General features: G+C 40.1%; 1 protein-coding gene across 2 annotated transcripts in view; it reads right to left on the reverse strand.

The window, feature by feature from the left end:
• The window catches only part of STK4 (serine/threonine kinase 4), a gene marked incomplete at both ends in the record, with an annotated part of 79,701 nt that overhangs the window by 39,615 nt on the left and 20,270 nt on the right, over positions 1-19,816 (reverse strand). For both annotated transcript variants that reach the window (XM_084247954.1, XM_084247955.1), the window contains 4 exons: positions 10,258-10,444; positions 11,072-11,200; positions 13,224-13,361; positions 15,238-15,405. In XM_084247954.1, coding sequence (XP_084104080.1) covers positions 10,258-10,444; positions 11,072-11,200; positions 13,224-13,361; positions 15,238-15,405 — 622 coding nt within the window. The remainder of the gene's footprint in view (positions 1-10,257; positions 10,445-11,071; positions 11,201-13,223; positions 13,362-15,237; positions 15,406-19,816) is intronic.

A 19,816-nucleotide genomic window follows, 5' to 3' on the forward strand; every position in this document is an offset into this window, starting at 1 on the left:
TAAAGGTAAGGCTCTTTCATTTCAGTAGTCCAAGTTCCTGCCTCCCGCTGGCAAGGAGAGGAGGGAGGGGGAAGGGTTGCTAAGAACCTCCTGGGAATGCAGGACACCGTGGGACAAGAAACCCGTGATAACACAGCCAACGGTTCTTGAAAGAGAGAACTGTTGCATGTCAGATCTTTAGTTGATGAGGTACATATTATTTTAAACATCCATCCTTTGTCCTGTCATTTCCTCATTTGAGGCAAAAGCATTTAACTGCTCCTACAAACATAAATGGTGCAAACCAAACTCTCAGTTATTACGAAACTTTTCTACTATATCTGCCTCTGAAAAAATATTTTTTGCCTTCAAATATACTTTATATTTAAAGTATTATCAAAGTATAATATATTTTCTAGGATATTTTCTGTGTTTTTAGAATATAACTAGAAGTCCTTGTTTTAGTAAATAAATATTAACGCTATTCGATAATGATCAGCTAAAACACAGAAATTTTCTTTCCTTAAAAAAAAAATGATGTCTGCAGGCCTCCCCTGGTGGTCCAGTGGTTGAGCGCTGGTCTGTGAAGCTGCCTGCAGCCTCTGCAGTGCCAGTTCGACCCCCGGCCACAGGCGAGGGTCCCACATGGCGTGCCTGCTGCTCCCCTCAGCAGTGTATTTCGTCAGTCTACCTGTTCTGTTCCCTGCTCTGGCTCTGGTGAATTCTCTCACCCTCCCGCGCTTCTGACTGTACCCAGTACTTGTATAAATAAATAAATAAATCTTTAAAAAAAAATGATGTTTGCTTGAGAAAGGAATGGTGAAATTATTTCTCTACATAGTAAGACACATACAGCAACCCATATAAAATACACAGGAGGTGATATGCATAAAATTTCATTATTTTCATAGTACTACTAATGGCATTCAGTACCAATATATTACTCTGAATGATATATATTAATAATAATTAACATTTTCCTAAACCTGATATGCTTAACTTCCTGAAGCACACTTTCTACCAACATTAACAACAAAAATAACAGCTGAATCAGTTAGTAAAAACTGGTAACTTCAAAATATCTATTTATCAGGATACACAAATGAAACTCTTTCAATTAATGAACTATCTCAAATTAGCCTTTTGTGGTTTATTTCTCAAAACTGAAAAATCATGATTAAAGATAGTTTAATGTTTTATGTTGACATAATCTTACATGTACAAAAAACCTGCAGTAGTTACAAGACTACTCAGGTTCCTCAAACATTAACATTTTACTATATTCGTTTTATCCTTTGATCCATCTAACTAGCTGTAAAGCCTTGTCTGTTTATCATCACACAAGTGAATCTTGGTAACACAAAATACCAAGATAATATAAAGTCTTTGTTTTCACTAGAAGGGTGTTTGAAGTTGCTAGAAATAGTTGTCAAAAGACAACATGGCAGGCTTTGTACAATAACATAGCTAGCACAACAGGGCCACTGGACAAGGCTTGAGACCCAATGTCACCTCACAAAGGACATGGCACTCTCCTCTAAGCCTGATTTTCTCATCCTTATCCCAGGAACCTCACACCTAATAAACCTGTGTCCCAGGGATGTAGTGATGGTCAAACATAAAAGGAACAGTTCCCAGGAAAAAGAGTTAAAAATTCCAAATCTGTATATATGGGATAATGTAGCCTCAAAAAATATATACAGACATTCACATGCATGTGCCAAAATTAACAAAAACAAACAAATCCAAAACCATAGAGTAGTGTTTTCAACATATCTCTGTCAGAAACCAAAGAATCAAGTATAAAAAAATTACTGAATTAGCAAGCTAAGCCTATTGGGTATATATAGATTCCTCCATCAAACAATCAGAACACACATTCTTTCTAAGACATACAGAGAACATTTAACAAGAACTAGTGACATGCTAGCCACAAATGTTTCAAAAATACCCAAGAACTAATATTATACAGGCCACATTCTTTGACTACAGTTCTCTTAAGTTGAATATTTTAAATCAGCAGTTTAAAACCAAACACTTGGTTTTTAAAAAGAATGCTTGATTAAATCATGAGTTAAAAAAAAGATGTACAAAAAGCACAAATTATCAAAAGCTGGGAAAAAACATTTACAATGTACCACATACAAAAACTTGTGGGCTGGAACTAGAACAGAACTCAGAAGGAAAATGAAGTTAACTGCTTATATTACCAAACAAGAGATTTAGCTAAATGTTCAACTCATAAAACAAAATTTAATATCAATTTTGATTAAAAAGATAAATCTCTTAAAAGGTAGAAACTGATAAAATCTTCTTTAACCTAATAACAGGTATTCACACCAGATCCTGCTACAAAATTAAACTTGATGATAAAACACTAGGAGGTATAGTACCATGTTGCAGAAAGAAAACATTAATTCTGGTTAGGATGTACTAACATATCTGGGAAGAGAGAAAAAGTTTAAACTACTTGAGACACTTTTGGCTGACCTCAGTCTCATTTGAACTTTGCTAACTATGAAATACCCAATCTACCTAAATAAAATACAGATATTGTCCCAATGTTGCTATGGTTACTTAAAATAGATTTTAAAATAAATTGCTCTTAGTCTAGAATACAGCCTACTGTAAGAAGCAGATTTGTGAACACAAATGAGAACACAATTTTAACTCATAACCTATGACAGAGCTCCCTCTTCTGGCCCAGAGAGTGTATAATGACCTCCACACTGCCAGCCTCTGGTGTCATTTCAAGAGCATGTACTTCAGTTCTTGGGGGCAAAGTTCTTTGATAGCCCTTATTTAAAAAAAAAAAAAAAAAAAACCAACTCTGTAGATAAATAAAAGAAACTTGCCCAAATCCTCACTCTGATATTTTATCCACACACGGCTGTTCAAAGGAGCGTGGGCCATAGTTTACAGCCCTGCTTCTTAACAGGTGTTCTTGAGAGCCCTTCTAAAGCAATTAAAGCTCACCTTGCCCTAATCACCTCCCTCTAACTGCAATGCAATTCTTTCCAGTAGGTTGAGGTGTACACAACTAAAACACACTCCCCTCGGATGTAATGACATCATTATTCGATCTTCAGAGGCAAGCCCTCTGTGAAAACCACGGTGTCCTTTGCTTTGGGAAATCCTGGGGACACAGGTAGAGTAGCTAGTTGTTCAAACAACCCATGAGAAGAGGTATATTACTCTTGCGGTTGAGACTTACCAACATCACATAACCTGTAACGAGAGCCTGAGGAACAGTATCACACGCTGGTTAAGAGCATGAGCTTTGAAATCGAACACATCTGGCTTCAAGTCCTTCTATTACTCACTAGGTAATTATAAACAATCTCTGCAATTCAGTTTCTGGTGCTATAAAATTGGGGGGTGCAGGAGAAGGTTTATTTATCACATAGCATGGTAGTAATGATTAAAATATGTAAAAAGCTTCTAATAGATTAAGTACAGTTGCTAGTTTGTTTTTGAGGGAGGATGAGAGGATTCACCAGAGACAGAGCGGGGAGCAGAACAGGCAGACAACAGAAATACACTGCTGAGGGGAGCAGCAGGCACGACAGGAGAGGTCAGCTGCACCGCATGGGATTCTCTCCAGCCGGCAGGGATCAAACCCGCACTGCAGAGGCTGCGGACAGCTTCACAGCGCTGCGCTCAACCCACTGCGCCACCAGGGAGGCCCCAGTTCCTCGTTTTCAGTAAGTGCCTAAGCATTCATGATTATTGTATATTTTTAAAGTTTACCCTCCTGAGTATAACTAATAAATAAATTACATTAACAAATAACTGTTTTTTAAAAAAGTATCTCCAGAATCTCATCAGAAGCCAGCAGCAGTGTTGCCAGGAATTCTGATAGACTTTCTGCTGTGGATCTGATGCCCATGTATGTAAAACAAGTCAGGTCAGTAGATAAAAAAATCAAAGGCTGCAGTTCCTTCATTCCCAGCTCATCACCTCCTAGCCAGGGACAGTGAGTAAATAACATCACTGAACCTATTCCTTATAGAGAAAGGGTAGGAATATCACTACTGTAGGCAGGTTAATGACTGAACGAGTGGAAGCAGTAGAGGCCTGCCCTCCTGCTCCAAACACATGGAAATTCAAGACTAAAAAAATCACTGTATTGCTCAAAACTGGAAGAGAAGAGCCTGTAAGTGGCAAACGCAAGAAAGGAGCCCACAATATTGAGCTGAGTGGCCCAATGGGAAAACCAAACCATACAGACTAGTTTTAAGACTGATACAGGATCGGGCCTCCCCGGTGGCGCAGCGGTTGAGCGCTGGGTTGCGAAGCTGCCTGCTGCGCTGTTCGATCCCCGGCTGCTCCCCAGCCACCAGAGGAGGGTCCCACATGGCGCGCAGACCTCTCCTGCCACCCGCTGCTCCCCTCAGCAGTGTACTTCGGTCCTTCTGCCTGCTCTGCTCCCCGCTCTGGCTCTGGTGAATTCTCTCACCCTCCCACGCTTCTGACTGTACCCAGTGCTTGTATAAATAAATAAATAAATCTTAAAAAAAAAAAAAAAGACTGATACAGGATCAAAGAATCAGGATAAAGAGAGAAGTCAAGACACATCTATACAGGGAGAGCTAGAACTCAATTCCCAGCATAAATATAAAAGTCAGGGCAAACTATATCCACAAACTCAAGGAAATGGCTAGGAACGGTTTCTGTTCATGCAAGGTGTGGAAAGAGTCAACTTTAGAAGCATGATCCTCTTGGCTGTACCACAGCACATTATGGAATGAGAAATAATCTAAAGGCCACTCTTAAGAAAAAGAACCTTGGGGGCACCACAGGGATTCCTATACAACCCAAGGAACAAAAAGGACTTTGAAAGAAGAGAATTCTCACTGAAAACAAGCTCACAAATAAAAATAACAAAGCATAAGAGGAAATATAATAGCACGAGAGACAACAAAGACGATAACCAGCTGAGATGAGACCCAAGGAACCCAAGAGATTGCTCTAAAAAATACCATAAAATAAAGAAAATTATAACATTCCAAGAGACAAAGGAATAAAATTCCTAAGACAAGATCAGAACATTACGAAAGAAGAAAAAGCAGATTGTAAAATAATAAAAACTTCTAGGAAGAAAAAGATTTAGACATGAATAAACTCAATGTCTGGGTCAGTTGATTAGATATGGCTAAAAAAAAAAAAATCTATGAATTCAAGAACAACACCCAGAAAGTGACACAGAGAGACTGAAAAGAAAATATCCAAAAGTGGATATAAAAAGGAAAAAAATTAAGGACAATGACAGTTGCTATTAATCCTCATGGAATGCAAACTGGTACAAATCTTTTGAAGAAAAGAATGGCAGTACATACATAATAAGTTATTCAAACTGTTTTGGAAATTTTCCCTAAAAAATATTTAAAAGGAGGAGCATCCTATATGTAAGATGTTTCCTGTAGATTTATTTATAACAGTGAAAAATCAGAAATAACCAAAATGATTAAAAAACACTGGTAAGTGTCATAAATATAAAAAAAGACCATATGCCAACATGGAAAATGCACGTGCTTGCTTACTAAGTAGAAACTAATCAGAAAACAGGATATCTAGGCAAAATTATGAGTCAGGACCACAGAGATCTACCATCACGAACAAAAGTTCTTCGTTATAATGAGAGTGAGCTACATTTTTATAAAACAATTCATTAATATTGCTATAATACTGTTAGTATAATAATTACTAATTTAGTAAATGAGTTTAGAGGTAAATGAAGGATCTAAGTTTTCTGAAATAAACTCTTTTTAAAAATCTGTGAAATCACCGGATGGTCTCACTCATAGCAGGAATCTAGAAAACTTAAATAAGGGACCAGGAAAATGAATAACTATAAGAAAGTGAAAATCAAAATCAACAAAAAACTATGAACCAGAGACACTTTTAGGGGGGCGGGGGCGGGAGGGGAGGGATTGGGGTCAGAATGGGGGGGCTGCAATTGTATGGGGAATATAACAATAAAATTTATTATTAAAAAAAAAAAAAAATCTGTGAAATCTGTCTATTGTAAGTGTACCAAAAAGTTCAGGACGGTTTCTGGGCTATATGTCCTAAACATAACTTATGAATGTAAGATCTTCTCATTTCCATGTAAAAGCTTATTTAAAATTAAATTGTATAAAACTGAAGGAAACAACTATAGTGGTATGTTTTAAGTTTTTCAAGGGTAACAGTTATAATTTTAATTTTTAAGGATTCAATATTTCACAGTTCAAAGACAATAGAAGATGAAAGCTTAAGTATTTTAGGATTAAATTTTAACTTTAAGAACTTACCTTCAGTTTTGTATTAGTCATGAGTTACATAATTTTATGTGGACTATTAGAGCTATAAAGGACATAGGAAACAAAGTTAAATAACTGTTTTATTTCACTGACTAGAGCACTAAAACCCCAAACAAGGAAAGTGAATTAACCAATATAACAGAGTACTTCAGCCAGTCTCCTGCAAATCTTTAAAGATCAATTCCAATGGAATTATATATTTTAGATTTGCTTTAAATTAATTCAGCTTGTTATTTCCTACAATATGATAGGCAGTAAATCAATCATCTTTCAAATGGGGGGATAATAAATCCATGGCAGTCACAAAATTATTGTGTGTAATTGTGTATATGCTTTAATTTTCCATAAAGAAGAGTTTAACACCTAAAACAAAAAGGAGTAATAATCTCAAAATAAGTGGCAAATCTGTCAAACTATTGACCCCAAAACTGAACTACATGACCTATAGACTGTCTGTGAATTGCGTTTATTCAATGTCACTTAGCTGCAACTGTGGGTTATTAAATGGTTTTCATGGTTACTATAATAAAAGATGCATGTTTCTCATTAGACATGCTAAAACTAACCAAACTCAGAAACTGAACAAGCCACCTATTGAATTAATTAACACTGGAAATATGAAAGTTACATTTAGAACAAAATTGGTTCTTTAAATAAAAAGGGACAGATTTCCCATAAAACATGTACATGTACCACACATTTATGGGTCAGCCTCATCATCCTGCATGGTGATTACAACCATCTGTATAAGTCCTTAAAATAAGCAAAAGCTCTAGCATTCAGAGTCAATAAAAAGAAACAGAAGTCATTACCACCAAACAAACCTTCCTAACAAATCCACTGGCTACTGAGAGCGCGCGCGCGCGCGCGCGCACGCGAGAGAGAGAGAGAGAGAGAGAGAGAGAGAGAGAGAGAGAGAGAGAGAGAGAGAGAGAGAGAGAGAGACTAAATTTAGCATATAGAATTCACTTGACAGTCTATGTAACACCAAACCAATATATCTAGGGTGCTTCAATTCTGAATTCAGAGGGTGAAGCATATTGAAAAACATTTAAAGAGACTGGCAGGGAGTGACAATGTTTTTTATAAACTCTTTGCAAATATCTTTTTATGGGCATAACGGGGAGAAGGAAAAGAAGGGAAGGAAAAAAGGATTTTTTTTTTAAGATTTATTTATGCATACAAGAGCTGGGGCACAGGCCAGAGATGGGGGGGGGGGGCGGCGGGGTGAGAGGATTCACCAGAGAAAGAGCGGGGAGCAGAACAGGCAGAGTGACTGAAATACACTGCTGAGGGGAGCAGCGGGCAAGACAGGAGAGGTCTGCTTCGCCATGTGGGTTTCTCCCTGGCCGGCCTGGGGATTGAACTCGTGCTGCAGAGGCTGCGGATTGCTTCATAGTGCAGTGCTTAACCCCTTAAGCCACCAGGGAGGCCCGGAAAAAAGGATTCTTACAGCAAAGCAGAGCCCAAATTTCTAATTTACAGACCCACTGAAATATCAGCAGCATTTTGGGTGTGATTTATTTTTCTGGTAATAACTCCAGAAAATAATTTGGAAAATAAAATTTTAAATCCTTGCATCCTATTATCAATAATTATTACTTCTAATATTTATTTCCCTATAGCCTTTTGATTTTTTCTATCCAGTTTTTTAATGCATATACTAACACATATTGATTTATCTTTTCACTTTTATAAAACTGGAGTCATAAGCTATTATTTTGATTCCTTCTTTTTTCACTCAACATATTTCCCCAATTAAGTGTTCCTCAAATAGGACTTTCAATGTTTTCATATGGGATAGCATTCCATTCAATGGATGCATCATAATTCATCTGACCACTCATTGGCCACCAAACATTTTAAGTTAATCAGATTTTTTTAAACAATTATAAATAACAGATTTGGAAAAATTCTTGAATATAGCTTGTCTGCATCTTCAATTATTTCTTGGACTAGATTCCTAGGAGTGAAATTTGACGGGTCAAAGATGGGACCTTTGGGCCTCCCTGGTGGCACAGTGGTTGAGCGCTGGGTTGCGAAGCTGCCCGCAGCCTCTGCAGCACCGGTTCGATCCCCGGCTACAGGGTGAGGGTCCCACATGGCGCACAGACCTCTACTGCTGCCCGCTGCTCCACTCAGCAGTGTACTTAGTCATTCTGCCTGCTCTGCACTCCGCTCTGGCTCTGGTGAATTCTCTCGCCCTCCCATGCTTCTGACTATACCCAGTGCTTGTATAAATAAGAAATAAATCTTTAAAAAAAAAAAAATGGGACCTTTCTGAACCCCTGATGCACACTGCATTCCAGGAAAGGCACGCCACTCTGCATGCCCATCAGCAGCGTTACCGCCCTTATCTCTGTGTCATTCTGACCAGAAAACAAAGACAAATGATGGGCCTAACACAGAAAAAACAAAGGGCTGATTATAAATACAGAGACCTGAGAGATGAAAAGCAGAGAGGACTGCTAGGAGCCACAGCCCTAGTGACTGTTAGTCCCAATCTGACAAGCCACCTGCGCTCCCCCTGTGCCCCTACCCCTGTGCCTCTAGAGCTACAGGTGCTCTGCTCCACCCACCCCAATCGCTCCTAGCCTTTCTGCATTTTTCCCTCTAGGAATTTTTCAGTAATCCCCAGTTTAAATTAAATACTCTCCCGTGCTATTTCAACAACACCCTCAGACTATCTTTATCTTAGAACTCGGTTCACACACTGCACTGTAACTAATAGTCTGTCCCCACACTAAACAGTGGGATCCTTCTGAGTAAGGGCTGCTTCTTCCTTCCTTGCTGTATCTTCAGCACTGAGCAAAGTACTTGGAGTACAGCAGCACTGAGGAAAAATGTGTTGACTAGTCAGTCACAAATCAGAGGGTCTACAGCAAGGTTTAGAGGACTTTTCTGTCTGTGAAGGACCAGACAACGAACTTCTCAGGTTGTTGGAGCCGTGCAGTCTCTCAGTAACTCAACTCTGCCTCTATAATGCAGAGGCTGCCACAGGCTGTGGAACGAATGGGCATTGCCACATGGCCATAAAACTTTATTGCCAAACACAGGTGGCCAGCCAGATTTGGCCTGTGGCCCACAGCATGCCAAACACTGGTTGAAAGGATCTTTAAATTTTAACTAAGAAAGAAAAGATGATGGAAAGATCACAGAGCCTTAATTGTTCTAAACCTATGCAGAGTTTAGACTAAATTTTCTATGAACGGCTCAGTTATTATGATTTTGCACCCCCAAAGTTCTTTCCTCTGTGAGCTATTCTAGAATGTACAAAGGAAGGGAACCAACTGAAGAGCAGAGGAGAGAGGACAGCAGACTTTCTGAGACAGAAGGTCTCACAGGCCTCAGGCCTCAGTCACAGGCAAAAGGGGATCAGCAGGATAAAAAGAAAAGCAGTGGAGGGCCTCCCCTGGTGGCGCAGCGGTTGAGCACCGGGCTGCGAGGCTGCCCACAGCCTCTGCAGCGCCAGTTCATTCCCCGGCCGCCGGCAAGGGTCCCACAAAAAAAAAAAAAAGAAAAGAAAAGAAAAGAAAAGCAGCGGAGATAGGTTTAAACTAGAAGGAATTGGCAGGACTTTTAAACTTGTACAACATCCTTAACAGCTTGAGTGAGTACTGGTAATCCAGGTTAGACACAGGGTGAAGACAACAGCAGGTATGTACAGTCAATAGCTCAGGGTCATCACACTGAATAATGCAACAAACCAACATGTGGGCTTGTTGCCACAGATGGAAGAGATGAAAGGAAAAACTGACCAGATTCAGTGAAAATGGCTGTTCAGGTTCAAAAGCCAGTCCCTTCTGATTGCTGACGCTTTCGTGCACCTGACACCATATGCCAGCTCCTCTGCCCCCAACTCCCCACAATGAAACCCCTCCAATGTTTTTAGCCCTTCTGTTGTGGCAACAGCAGAGGGGACTCAAGCGTGAGCCTGGGTTCTCATCTGAGGTTGGTGTACTTAGAGCCTTACTCTTCATGGTCCCCTCCTCTTCCTCGTCCTCAGAGTTGATCACCATGGTACCCAGCTGGGAGGGCAACGTGTCCCCGTGTTCGATCATTGTGTTGGCGCCATCGCTCATGGTGTGGGCTACGCGGACAGTGCCCATCTCATCACCTGCTGCCCGAACCATCGTGCCAGAATCCAGCTCATCTTCCTCCTGCAACAGGACAAAATCTCAATTCGGGCTAATAAGATCAAAAGAGTTTCAGTTTTCTAAACTACTTGTCACTTATCTTCGTGCTAATATTTCTGGATTTGACACACTCTGCTTTTAAATCCACCTTAGAGGACGGAGCATCCTTATTTAACCAAAGATCATAAATTTACCCATGTGAGAGTAACACATCCAACCCTAAAGAACCCGCTCCCTCTCCTCTTTCTCTCTTCCTCTTTGTAGTTTACAGCATAGACTCAGGAGTCAAAGTTAGTACACTTGTAATCTTGGTGTCGTGCGGGAGTGTGTAAGCATAAAATCCACAAATTTACTATGAATCCCAGATGCCCTAAAAAGGCATAAAAGAACCAAGTATCAGATCTGAACATTCTCTCTCCCAAATAAAAGGTTGAATTGAATAAAACATATGGGGCAGGAGAGTAAAATCTGAAAGTGTCTGGGAGAACAAACACGGATGCAGCAAGCCTCCAACAAGTCTTTGTCACAGACAGGATGCGGTCATGCCAGGCTCCAGGCTGCCGATCCAACACCGCCTGCTGTCTCACCTGCGTGGCATCATGCACTAACAAGCACTAATGCCTGAGGCCCACAGCAATGCCCACCACTCACTGAGTTCTCTTCGTCATCCTGGTCCACCTCCCGCTGCTGCGCTTCCTGGCGTTTCAGCTTCACATCCATGGCTTCGTTAATTAAGTCCCGCAGTATGGACACTCCTTTGGCACTCTTGACAAACGGGTGCTGAAAGAAGAAAATGGGAAACACTGGAGACAGTTGCTACGGCACCGTGCCAACACAGTGCCTGGCACAGAGGAGATACTTAATAATACTTGCTGAATCAATGAATGAACCTCATCTTTCTCACTATGCTTTGGCCAGACGCTTAGCCTCACTCACGTCGTGATTCTGAGCAGAAGTACATTCAGGCTTCCCCCATCTTTTTCAGTGCGGCTAGAATGTCTCCTCCTTTTCTCTGCCAAACCTAGTGATTCTCAACGGGGTGCCACTGCCCCCTAGAGGAAGTTTCGGAAATGTGCTGGGAACGTGTCACAGTGGTCCCATTGTTTGGAGGACACAAATGGCAGGGAAGGGAAGCAGGAACACAAGCCATCCTGCCAAGGGTGGGAAACACTCGCACGACAAGTGGCAGTGCACCCTGCACATCCCCCCAGCGTCTCAGAGAACATGTACCCTTGAACAAGTCATGCTGGAAATTTTTTCAAGAGACAAGCAAAAATTCCAGTAACTTGGGAGGTGATTTTGGAATTGGGGCTTAAGAGGGGTTAAAGACACTGTTTTGAAATCACTGAATAATTTACTCATTCTGCTTACTCTTTCTATTCAACGCACTAAAACAGTCCCAATAACATAGTTAGGTGAAAAGGATTTTAGTGCGAAAGTGCAGTTCTACGGAAATACTGAAACTCACTCACAAGGCACAAATATTATTCAACCAGCAAAGATACTTGAAACAGGGATATTTGTGAAATTAATTTATAAACACTGAATTTATAAACATTTGAAGTTTTCAACATTCCTACCATCTTGATTTTCCTTGTTTGAAGCACAATGGTAAGAAATACATGCCGTAAAAATAACAGGTGAAAATTCTTTTTAGGGGGTGACGTATTGTTTTCTAAATTCCATACTGTCCCCAGAGTTCCTCTTGCGACCCACTCCCTATTCCTCACCATTCATCAAAGCACAGGTCTCTATGGTCTTTGTACATGTTCTAGGGATTGAAAATATGTCTCAAGATATAGTAGGATCACAATACAAGAGTTCTCTTCTCTATAATACTTCATCAGTGGCCCCATCCAGACAAGAAAAGACTTTGCTGCTACAAGTAGAAATATGAACCAGCTCATCTGAAAGAAGATGCGGTTTGTTCTCTCTCACCACTTGGGAAGTTTATCAGACCATGTCCCTCCTCTTATCTTATACAAATAAGTCCAGTTATTTATTAACATCCATTTTATGTAACTCAAGACTACTTCCTTTCTCAAATATGAAGGATCTCAACCTACACAGGTAGGTATCATTGCGTTTTATCTGCCCCAACAGAATGCTAAACTCCATAGGGCAGATGCTTTATACTATTAATTTTATATTCTAGTACTTTTTAATAGTACACAGGGCACAGGGAAAGCCCTCTGAAAATATCCATCGAATAAAATGATTCCCCATCTGAGAAAAAAAAAAAAAGTCATCCGTTTTATGCTAGAGTCAACCACTCATTTTCCTTTATTTCTTCAGTGCAATGGTTTCTGTTTTTTCTGCTCTTTTATCTAGACTCCATGATGCAAGGTACAGGTAACTACTTCATTCATTAACCTCAGTCCCTTGTCAAAACTGAGTAGGTGTCAGCACCTCTGCTCTGGTATCAAAAAGAGCTAGGCTCTCGTCTTGGCCTGGCTGTGACCCAGCTCACTGACTCTGAATGAGTTGCCTTCTCTAAGTCTTTATTTCCTCACCTATAAGAGTGAAACAATTCCCATCCCTCGCTATCCGTGATGTGAGAACACGTGGCACACAGCAGGAGCCCACTGAATGCCAATTCCCATCCCTACCACAGGGAGCCCCAGGATTTCCTGCAGGTCATGATTAATGACATAACACTGTTTCCAACTTCTCTGCTTAGTGGAAGTCAAACCTCCCCAGAGACGAGGCGTCTTTTGCGTCTTTACTACTGCCATGCAGGGGTACTAAGGTACTGGTCAGCATGTGAAGGAAAGGGAGAGGCAGCGTCTAGGGTGCTGCAGACCTGGAGGAGCTGCGTGGCTGTGGCTCTCTGCTCGGGGCTCTTTACAAGACACTGCTTCACAAAATCCATGAAGTTATCAGACCACAGCTCTGGCTTCCGGAATGTGGGAGGAGGGTTTGTAGGGATCATGAAGATTGCCTGATTAAAAAACAAAACAAAACACAAAGATGTGGTAGAATGAAAGTGATGCTGCAATAAAAATATGACTAGAAATACTATTACAGCTTGACAAAATGATGTTCCTCCTGTCCTCTGACAAGCCCATCCAAACTCCAACCAAAACCTAACAATCTCCAAGTAGGAAGTATGATAATTCGAGAACCTGGTATTTCTCTCTCTGCAGCCTCTCCCTCCCTTTTCCCCCTCTGCCTCCCTCTTCCACTCACCCCCTAAACCTTAACCTCACAACATTCATCAAGTTTTGTTTTTTTCCTAACCACAGTCTATTGCCTTTCCAAGTGAAAAGACCTAAGAATATCCCCCAAATAACCTTAGCTCTTAGTCCTCAAGTGTCTCTTCCCCTAAAAGTTACCACCACTAGATGTAAACAAGGAGATCATAAATCCAGAAGTCTCCAAAATCTCAAGGGACTCATTAACTTCCAAGCCAAACAAAAATACCTGAGGGGGAAAAAAATCTACTACCCATTGCATTTAAATTCTATTAAAAAAATAAGACTATAATTTACTGTTTCCAATAGAAAAGACAGTTTTTTAAAAAACAAAACTCTTTGTAATAAGCGGCTTAAATTATATTCTTCAAATCTGAAAAATACAACCAGTAAGTCCCCCTCCTGCCCTTTCCCATTTCTGACACCCAAAAAAGGGAAGCTTATCTTTCGGCACATGAATTTTTTTATTAAAAAATTGTTAAGTCTTGGGCCTTCCTAGTGGCGCAAGGGGTTAGGACACAACCTATGAAGCTATCTGGAGCCACTGCACCACGAGTTCGATCCCCAGACAGGGAGCTACCCACATGGTGCAGCAGACCTCTCCTGACTCCCCGCTGCTCCCCTCAGCAGTGGATTTCAGTCAGTCTGCCTGTTCTGTTCCCCACGCTGTCTCTAGTGAGTCCTCTCACCCCCCACTCCTCTGGCCTGTGCCCCAGTTCCTGTATGCATAAATAAATAAATCTTAAAAAAAAAATTAAGTCTTTTCATAGGAGAACTAAATAATCAGAGAAGAGAAGCTGGGGTTAGGAGTTATGGAGAGGCCTACAGAGCCCCTGAAAAGGCGGATCAAGGTTTTATTAGAACAGTGCTGTGAGGAGGGGAGATAAGGCCTGGAAACCCTTTAGGGTGGCAACACTAAGGGAGTCTCAGGGGATACTAAGGCTATCATGAAGTAAATGGAGGCTGAAAAGAACAGAGTCTGGAGAGCCACAAACCAGAACGTACCAGTTTAACCACCTATAGGGTTCAGGCAGGAACAGGCAACAAAGCAACCAGAATGGGTGTTAGAGACAGGAGTTCAAAAACACAGCTTGCTTTCTTAGCACCACTACATGAAAAATATTAGAGAAGACACTGCAATACAACAGGTAATGACCCATACTTGGTGAGCAGGGAATTACGGAGACTAATAAAGTGAAAAGCCCATGCTTGGGACAAAGGAGAAGACTGCTACTCAGCGCCAGTTGTCATGAAATGTTAAAATGTGGGCACCTAAACTATTAAATATATATATTTATATATTTACACATTTATAGAACCTATAGACATACATACTATTATTTGTGTACATATCTACCGCACAAGTCAAGCTCAGCAATTCTGGGGCCCACGTGCTGCTGGAGCACTGTCACATATAACCTCTGGAATGGAAGTGGGGGGATCACGCTGGAACAGGTGACTCCAGTCAGCAGAGTGCATCATCTAGCATCTACACTGATACTTACCAATTACATATAGTTATTTCCCTTACTGCATCACACCTAACCAGGTAAGCCATTTACCTAACATTGTGATGAAGACCAGTAACTAACCACCCCACTGGTTTTCTGTCCATTTCCTCACCCTCATTGGATGGATATCAGCATAAGGGGGTTTTCCTTCAGCCATTTCTATGGCAGTTATTCCTAACGACCAGATGTCTGCCACGCAGTTGTACCCAATTTCCTGAATCACTTCTGGAGCCATCCAAAATGGTGTTCCTATTACTGTATTCCGCTTGGCCATGGTATCCTAAAATAGAAAAAGGAGATATTAATACCAAGCACCAAAGTTATTAAGAAAAAGAGACTTCCCAACAATAAATATCTTGCTCTTAAAACATATAATATATAAAAACCATACTTAAGATATGATTCAGCAAGTCACAAAAGAAATCAAATGACCTAGAAACATGCAAGAATCATTAAAACACAAACCAAAACAAGACTGACCGAAAAATTTAAAAGGCTAAAAATAGCTAATGCTGATAAGATAAGAGGATAGAAAATTGGGCACTGAAATACATTATTGGAGTATAAACTGGTTCAACTTTTTTGTAGGCAATTTGGAGATATTTATTAAAATTAAATGTCCACGTATTTTGACCCAAATCTATTTCTAGAAATATATACCATGCCCCAAGATATATGTACAAGTATTGTAGAAGTATTTGTAATAGAGGGAGGGAAAAAAAGAAAAAGGAGACAATTCAAATGACCATCTCGAGGGGTTAAGTTAAGTATGGCAAACACCTCTGCAATGAAATACCACATTAAAAAGAAGAAAGACAGATGTATTTTTCCAGAATAGAAAAAATAAATAAGATGCAAATAAAGTCAAAAAATTAGGTTGTAGAATTGTATATACCATGACCTTGTCTTTGTAAATTAAAAATAACGATCAACAATAAAACAAAAGCAATAATAATATTAGTGCTTTATACATGGGGGGGAAATACCCTAAACTATTATTAATAGTAGTTTATGTAGAAGGTAGATACACCAAGGGCTTTTATTTTTCACCTCATATACTTCTGTAACACTCTGATGGTTTACAACAAGAGCATGTATTCCATGTGCAATCACAAAACTTTTTTTTAATTTTATAAATCTTAGCATGGGGCTTAAATAAGACTGTATGGATACAGTACACATGGGCAAATAACTATAGTGGACACTCCCAGAATGGCATAGCTCTATGAAAGAGAACCTTCCCAGATTTCCTGTCTTTTAGGAAAGGAAGGATTTTATTTTATTTTTTTAAAGATTTATTTATTCATTTACACAAGAACCAGAGTACAGGCCAGATGCGCGGGAGGGTGAGAGGATTCACCAGAGACAGAGCGGGGAACAGAACAGGCAGACTGATGAAATACACTGCTGTGGGGAGCAGCGGGCGAGACAGGCAAGGTCTGCTGCACCATGTGGGACCCTCGCCGGCCGGCCGGGATCGATCCAGCACTACAGAGGCTGCTGACAGCTTCACAGCACAGCGCTCAACCCCCTGCGCCACCAGAGGAGGCCGGGGAAAGGAAGGATTTTGAACAGAACTAAATATGCAATAGGACTTCCCAACATCATCAACCATGTTTCTTCTGAAATGTCTGTGGCTTAAGTTGGGTCATGCCAGTCAGAACAGATGACAGACAATATTTTACATCAACCTCACGTTGCCAGTCCTATGTAAAAATTAACACAGGAACTAACTATCTGCTTAGTCATTTCCTTAGCGATGAAACTTCAAATTTGTAGGGGTGTTTTTGAAGGATGGTAGTCAAAGTCATTTTCAAGGGTTATTTCAATTAAAAATGATATTTGAATAATAGAAATTTGGGGGGAAGTAAGAGTAATGAGTGGACACTAACCCAACTAGATCCGTTACAAAGTTATATTGGTACAGTAGCAAAGGAATGCAAAATAATTAAGTACAGAAACAATATATATTACATATAAGTATAATTACACAAAGAAGAAAAAAACACTGGGAATCTGGCTAGTCATCTGTAAAACTCTACATTTTTAAGTTCAAATAGATTGAAATTTTAAATATAAACAAAATCCAAAAAAATATTAAAAGAACATTTACGTGAACGATTACATAATGCTGAAGGAGAAATGGACTTTTAATGTATGACATTAAAAGCAGAAAACATAAGATAATTCTGTAGTAGCAAAGATGAGGGTAACTGGACATATTTATAAACTTCAGTTGGAAACATAAATTGTTCCCTTCTAGAAGCACTTTGACAATGTGCATCAAAAGGCTTAATATTTCAGATATTTTCTGACACAGGTTCCTAAGTTAAGAAATTATCCTGAGGATACACTCAAGGAAATGCGGAAACTTTATCCGCAAGGATGTTTATCACAGAGTTTATGATGGTGGGAGAGCAATATGCAACCTAAATGGGCACCCATCACCCAGCTGCAGGGTCAGTTAATCCATGGCAAAGATACCCATGCTGCTGTCAGAAACAATATTGTAGACTTCTGGGTAAAGATGACAGACAAACATACTACAAAATGTTTTTAAAGAGTAAATCCTTCAGGGAAAAAAAGCGGGGGGTGCGGAAGCGGTAGTGTTGGGAATCACAGCCACAAAATTTTGTAAGCTGGGAAGCAAATAAACCAGCGGCCACTGACTAGAGAGACCATGAATATAGAATACTGAATCAGCTGCTGGGGGAACCAAGAAACAAATCTAATCTTAACATCAACCCTTCCAAAAAGGGTGAAACTAATGCCAAAGGTACTTAGAAGAGGGGTGAAAATGGCACAAAACAGAAGAATGGGTTGAAAACCCTTTAAGAAGCAACAGAGTCCCAGACCTCCTCTGACTCAAGCCATTTATTGGTTTCCCTTGTCCTGTCCAAGCATAAGACTGGAGGATTCTCCGAAAAATGGAGCCAACGATCTCTTGATAGCAAAGTCTAGGTGGGCTTGTGAATCAGGAGCATTAAGCAAGCACGTACAGAAACGCTGAAACAACGCACTCAAGGACCTCTTCTCCCTGGAGGCTGCCAACAAGGCTCAAGGCCTCTAGGCAAGAGACCAAGCAGAGGGGACATCTCAGTTTAGTAGAATGAGGAACTCAAACTAAGTAGCACTGGAGGAGTGACCCAAAAACCAGCCCAGCCAGCTCATCCTTTCCTACAGTCTGACTTCTAGCAAAGCAAAGAAATTATCTCATGTTTTCCTTTACCCAAAAAAATCACATTCATTTAAAACAAAACAAAGCACTCAGTAAATTATGAAGCTATCCGCAGCCTCTGCAGCACAAGTTCGATACCAGCCTGGCCACGGAGCAATCCACATGGCGCAGCAGACCTCTCCTGTCTTGCCTACTGATCCCCTCAGCAGTGTGTTTCAGTCTGCCTGTTCTGTTCCCCACTCTGTCTCCTCTCACCCCTGACACCTCTGGCCTGTACCCCTGCTCTTGTATGCATAAAGAAATAAATATTAAAAAAAAAAAAAAAGAAAAGAAAAAGAATTTTAGTTAGGAATAAATTTAGCCAAACAGGGGCCTCCTTGGTGGCTAAGCACCGCACTATGAAGCAATCCACAGCCTCTACAGCACGAGTTCGATCCCCGGCCGGCCAGGGAGCAACCCACATGGTGCAGCAGACCTCTCCTGACTTGCTGCTGCTCCCCTCAGCAGTGTACTTTAGTCGATCTGCCTGTTCTGTTCCTGCTCTGTCTCTGGTGAATCCTCTCACACCCCCACACCTCTGGCCTGTACCCCAGCTCTTGTATGCATAGATAAATAAATCTTTTAAAAAATAAATAAATTTAGCCAAATAAATAGCAGATCTGGACACTGAAAAATCATAAAACATTGCTGAAAGAGATTAAAGAAGCTCTAAATAAGTGGAAAGACATCTTATACTTACGTATTAGAAGATTTAGTATCACTAAGATAGCACTATTTTCCAAACTGATTTACAAGTCCCTTCACAATTCCCAACCAAAATCCCAAGGAAGTCCACTTGTTTATTTCTGCTTTTGTTCTCGTTCTTTCAGTGTCACAACCAAAAAAACATGCCGTAATCCATGTCAAGGAGCTTTTCCCTTATGATTCCTCTATTGAGTTTCAGAGCTTCTTACATTTAAGTCTAAACTGAATTAAATTTTGTAAGTGGCATAAGCATTCTTCTGCATAGAAATATCTAATTTCCCAAGATTTTCTCAGTGAGCACTCTTGGCTCCTTTGTCAAATATTAGTTGGTCATACAAGCATGGGTTTATTATTTCTAGACTCTCAATTCTGTTCCATGATTTATGTGTCTACTTCAAGTCCTTTCAACAATTTCTTATCATTTCAAATCTTTTGCCCCTTGATTAAATTTATGTCTAAGTATATTAGTGTTTTTTGATGTTGTTATAAGTGGAACTATATCAAACTATAAAGTTCTGAAAGCAAAAGAAACAATCAACAAAATAAAAAGACAACCTACAGAAAGAGAAAATATTTGCAAACCATATATCTGATAAGGGACTAGGACTCAAAATATATAAGGAAATCATATAACGAAAAGTAGCAAAAAAAAAAACTATTCAGTTGAAAAATGGACAAAGGGCCTCAACAGATCTTTTTTAAAGAAGACATACATACATGAAGAGATGCTCAACATCACTAACCATCAAGGAAATGCAAATCAAAACCA

This window comes from Talpa europaea (assembly GCF_964194135.1).
Source record: "Talpa europaea genome assembly, chromosome: 11".
NCBI lineage: Eukaryota > Metazoa > Chordata > Mammalia > Eulipotyphla > Talpidae > Talpa > Talpa europaea.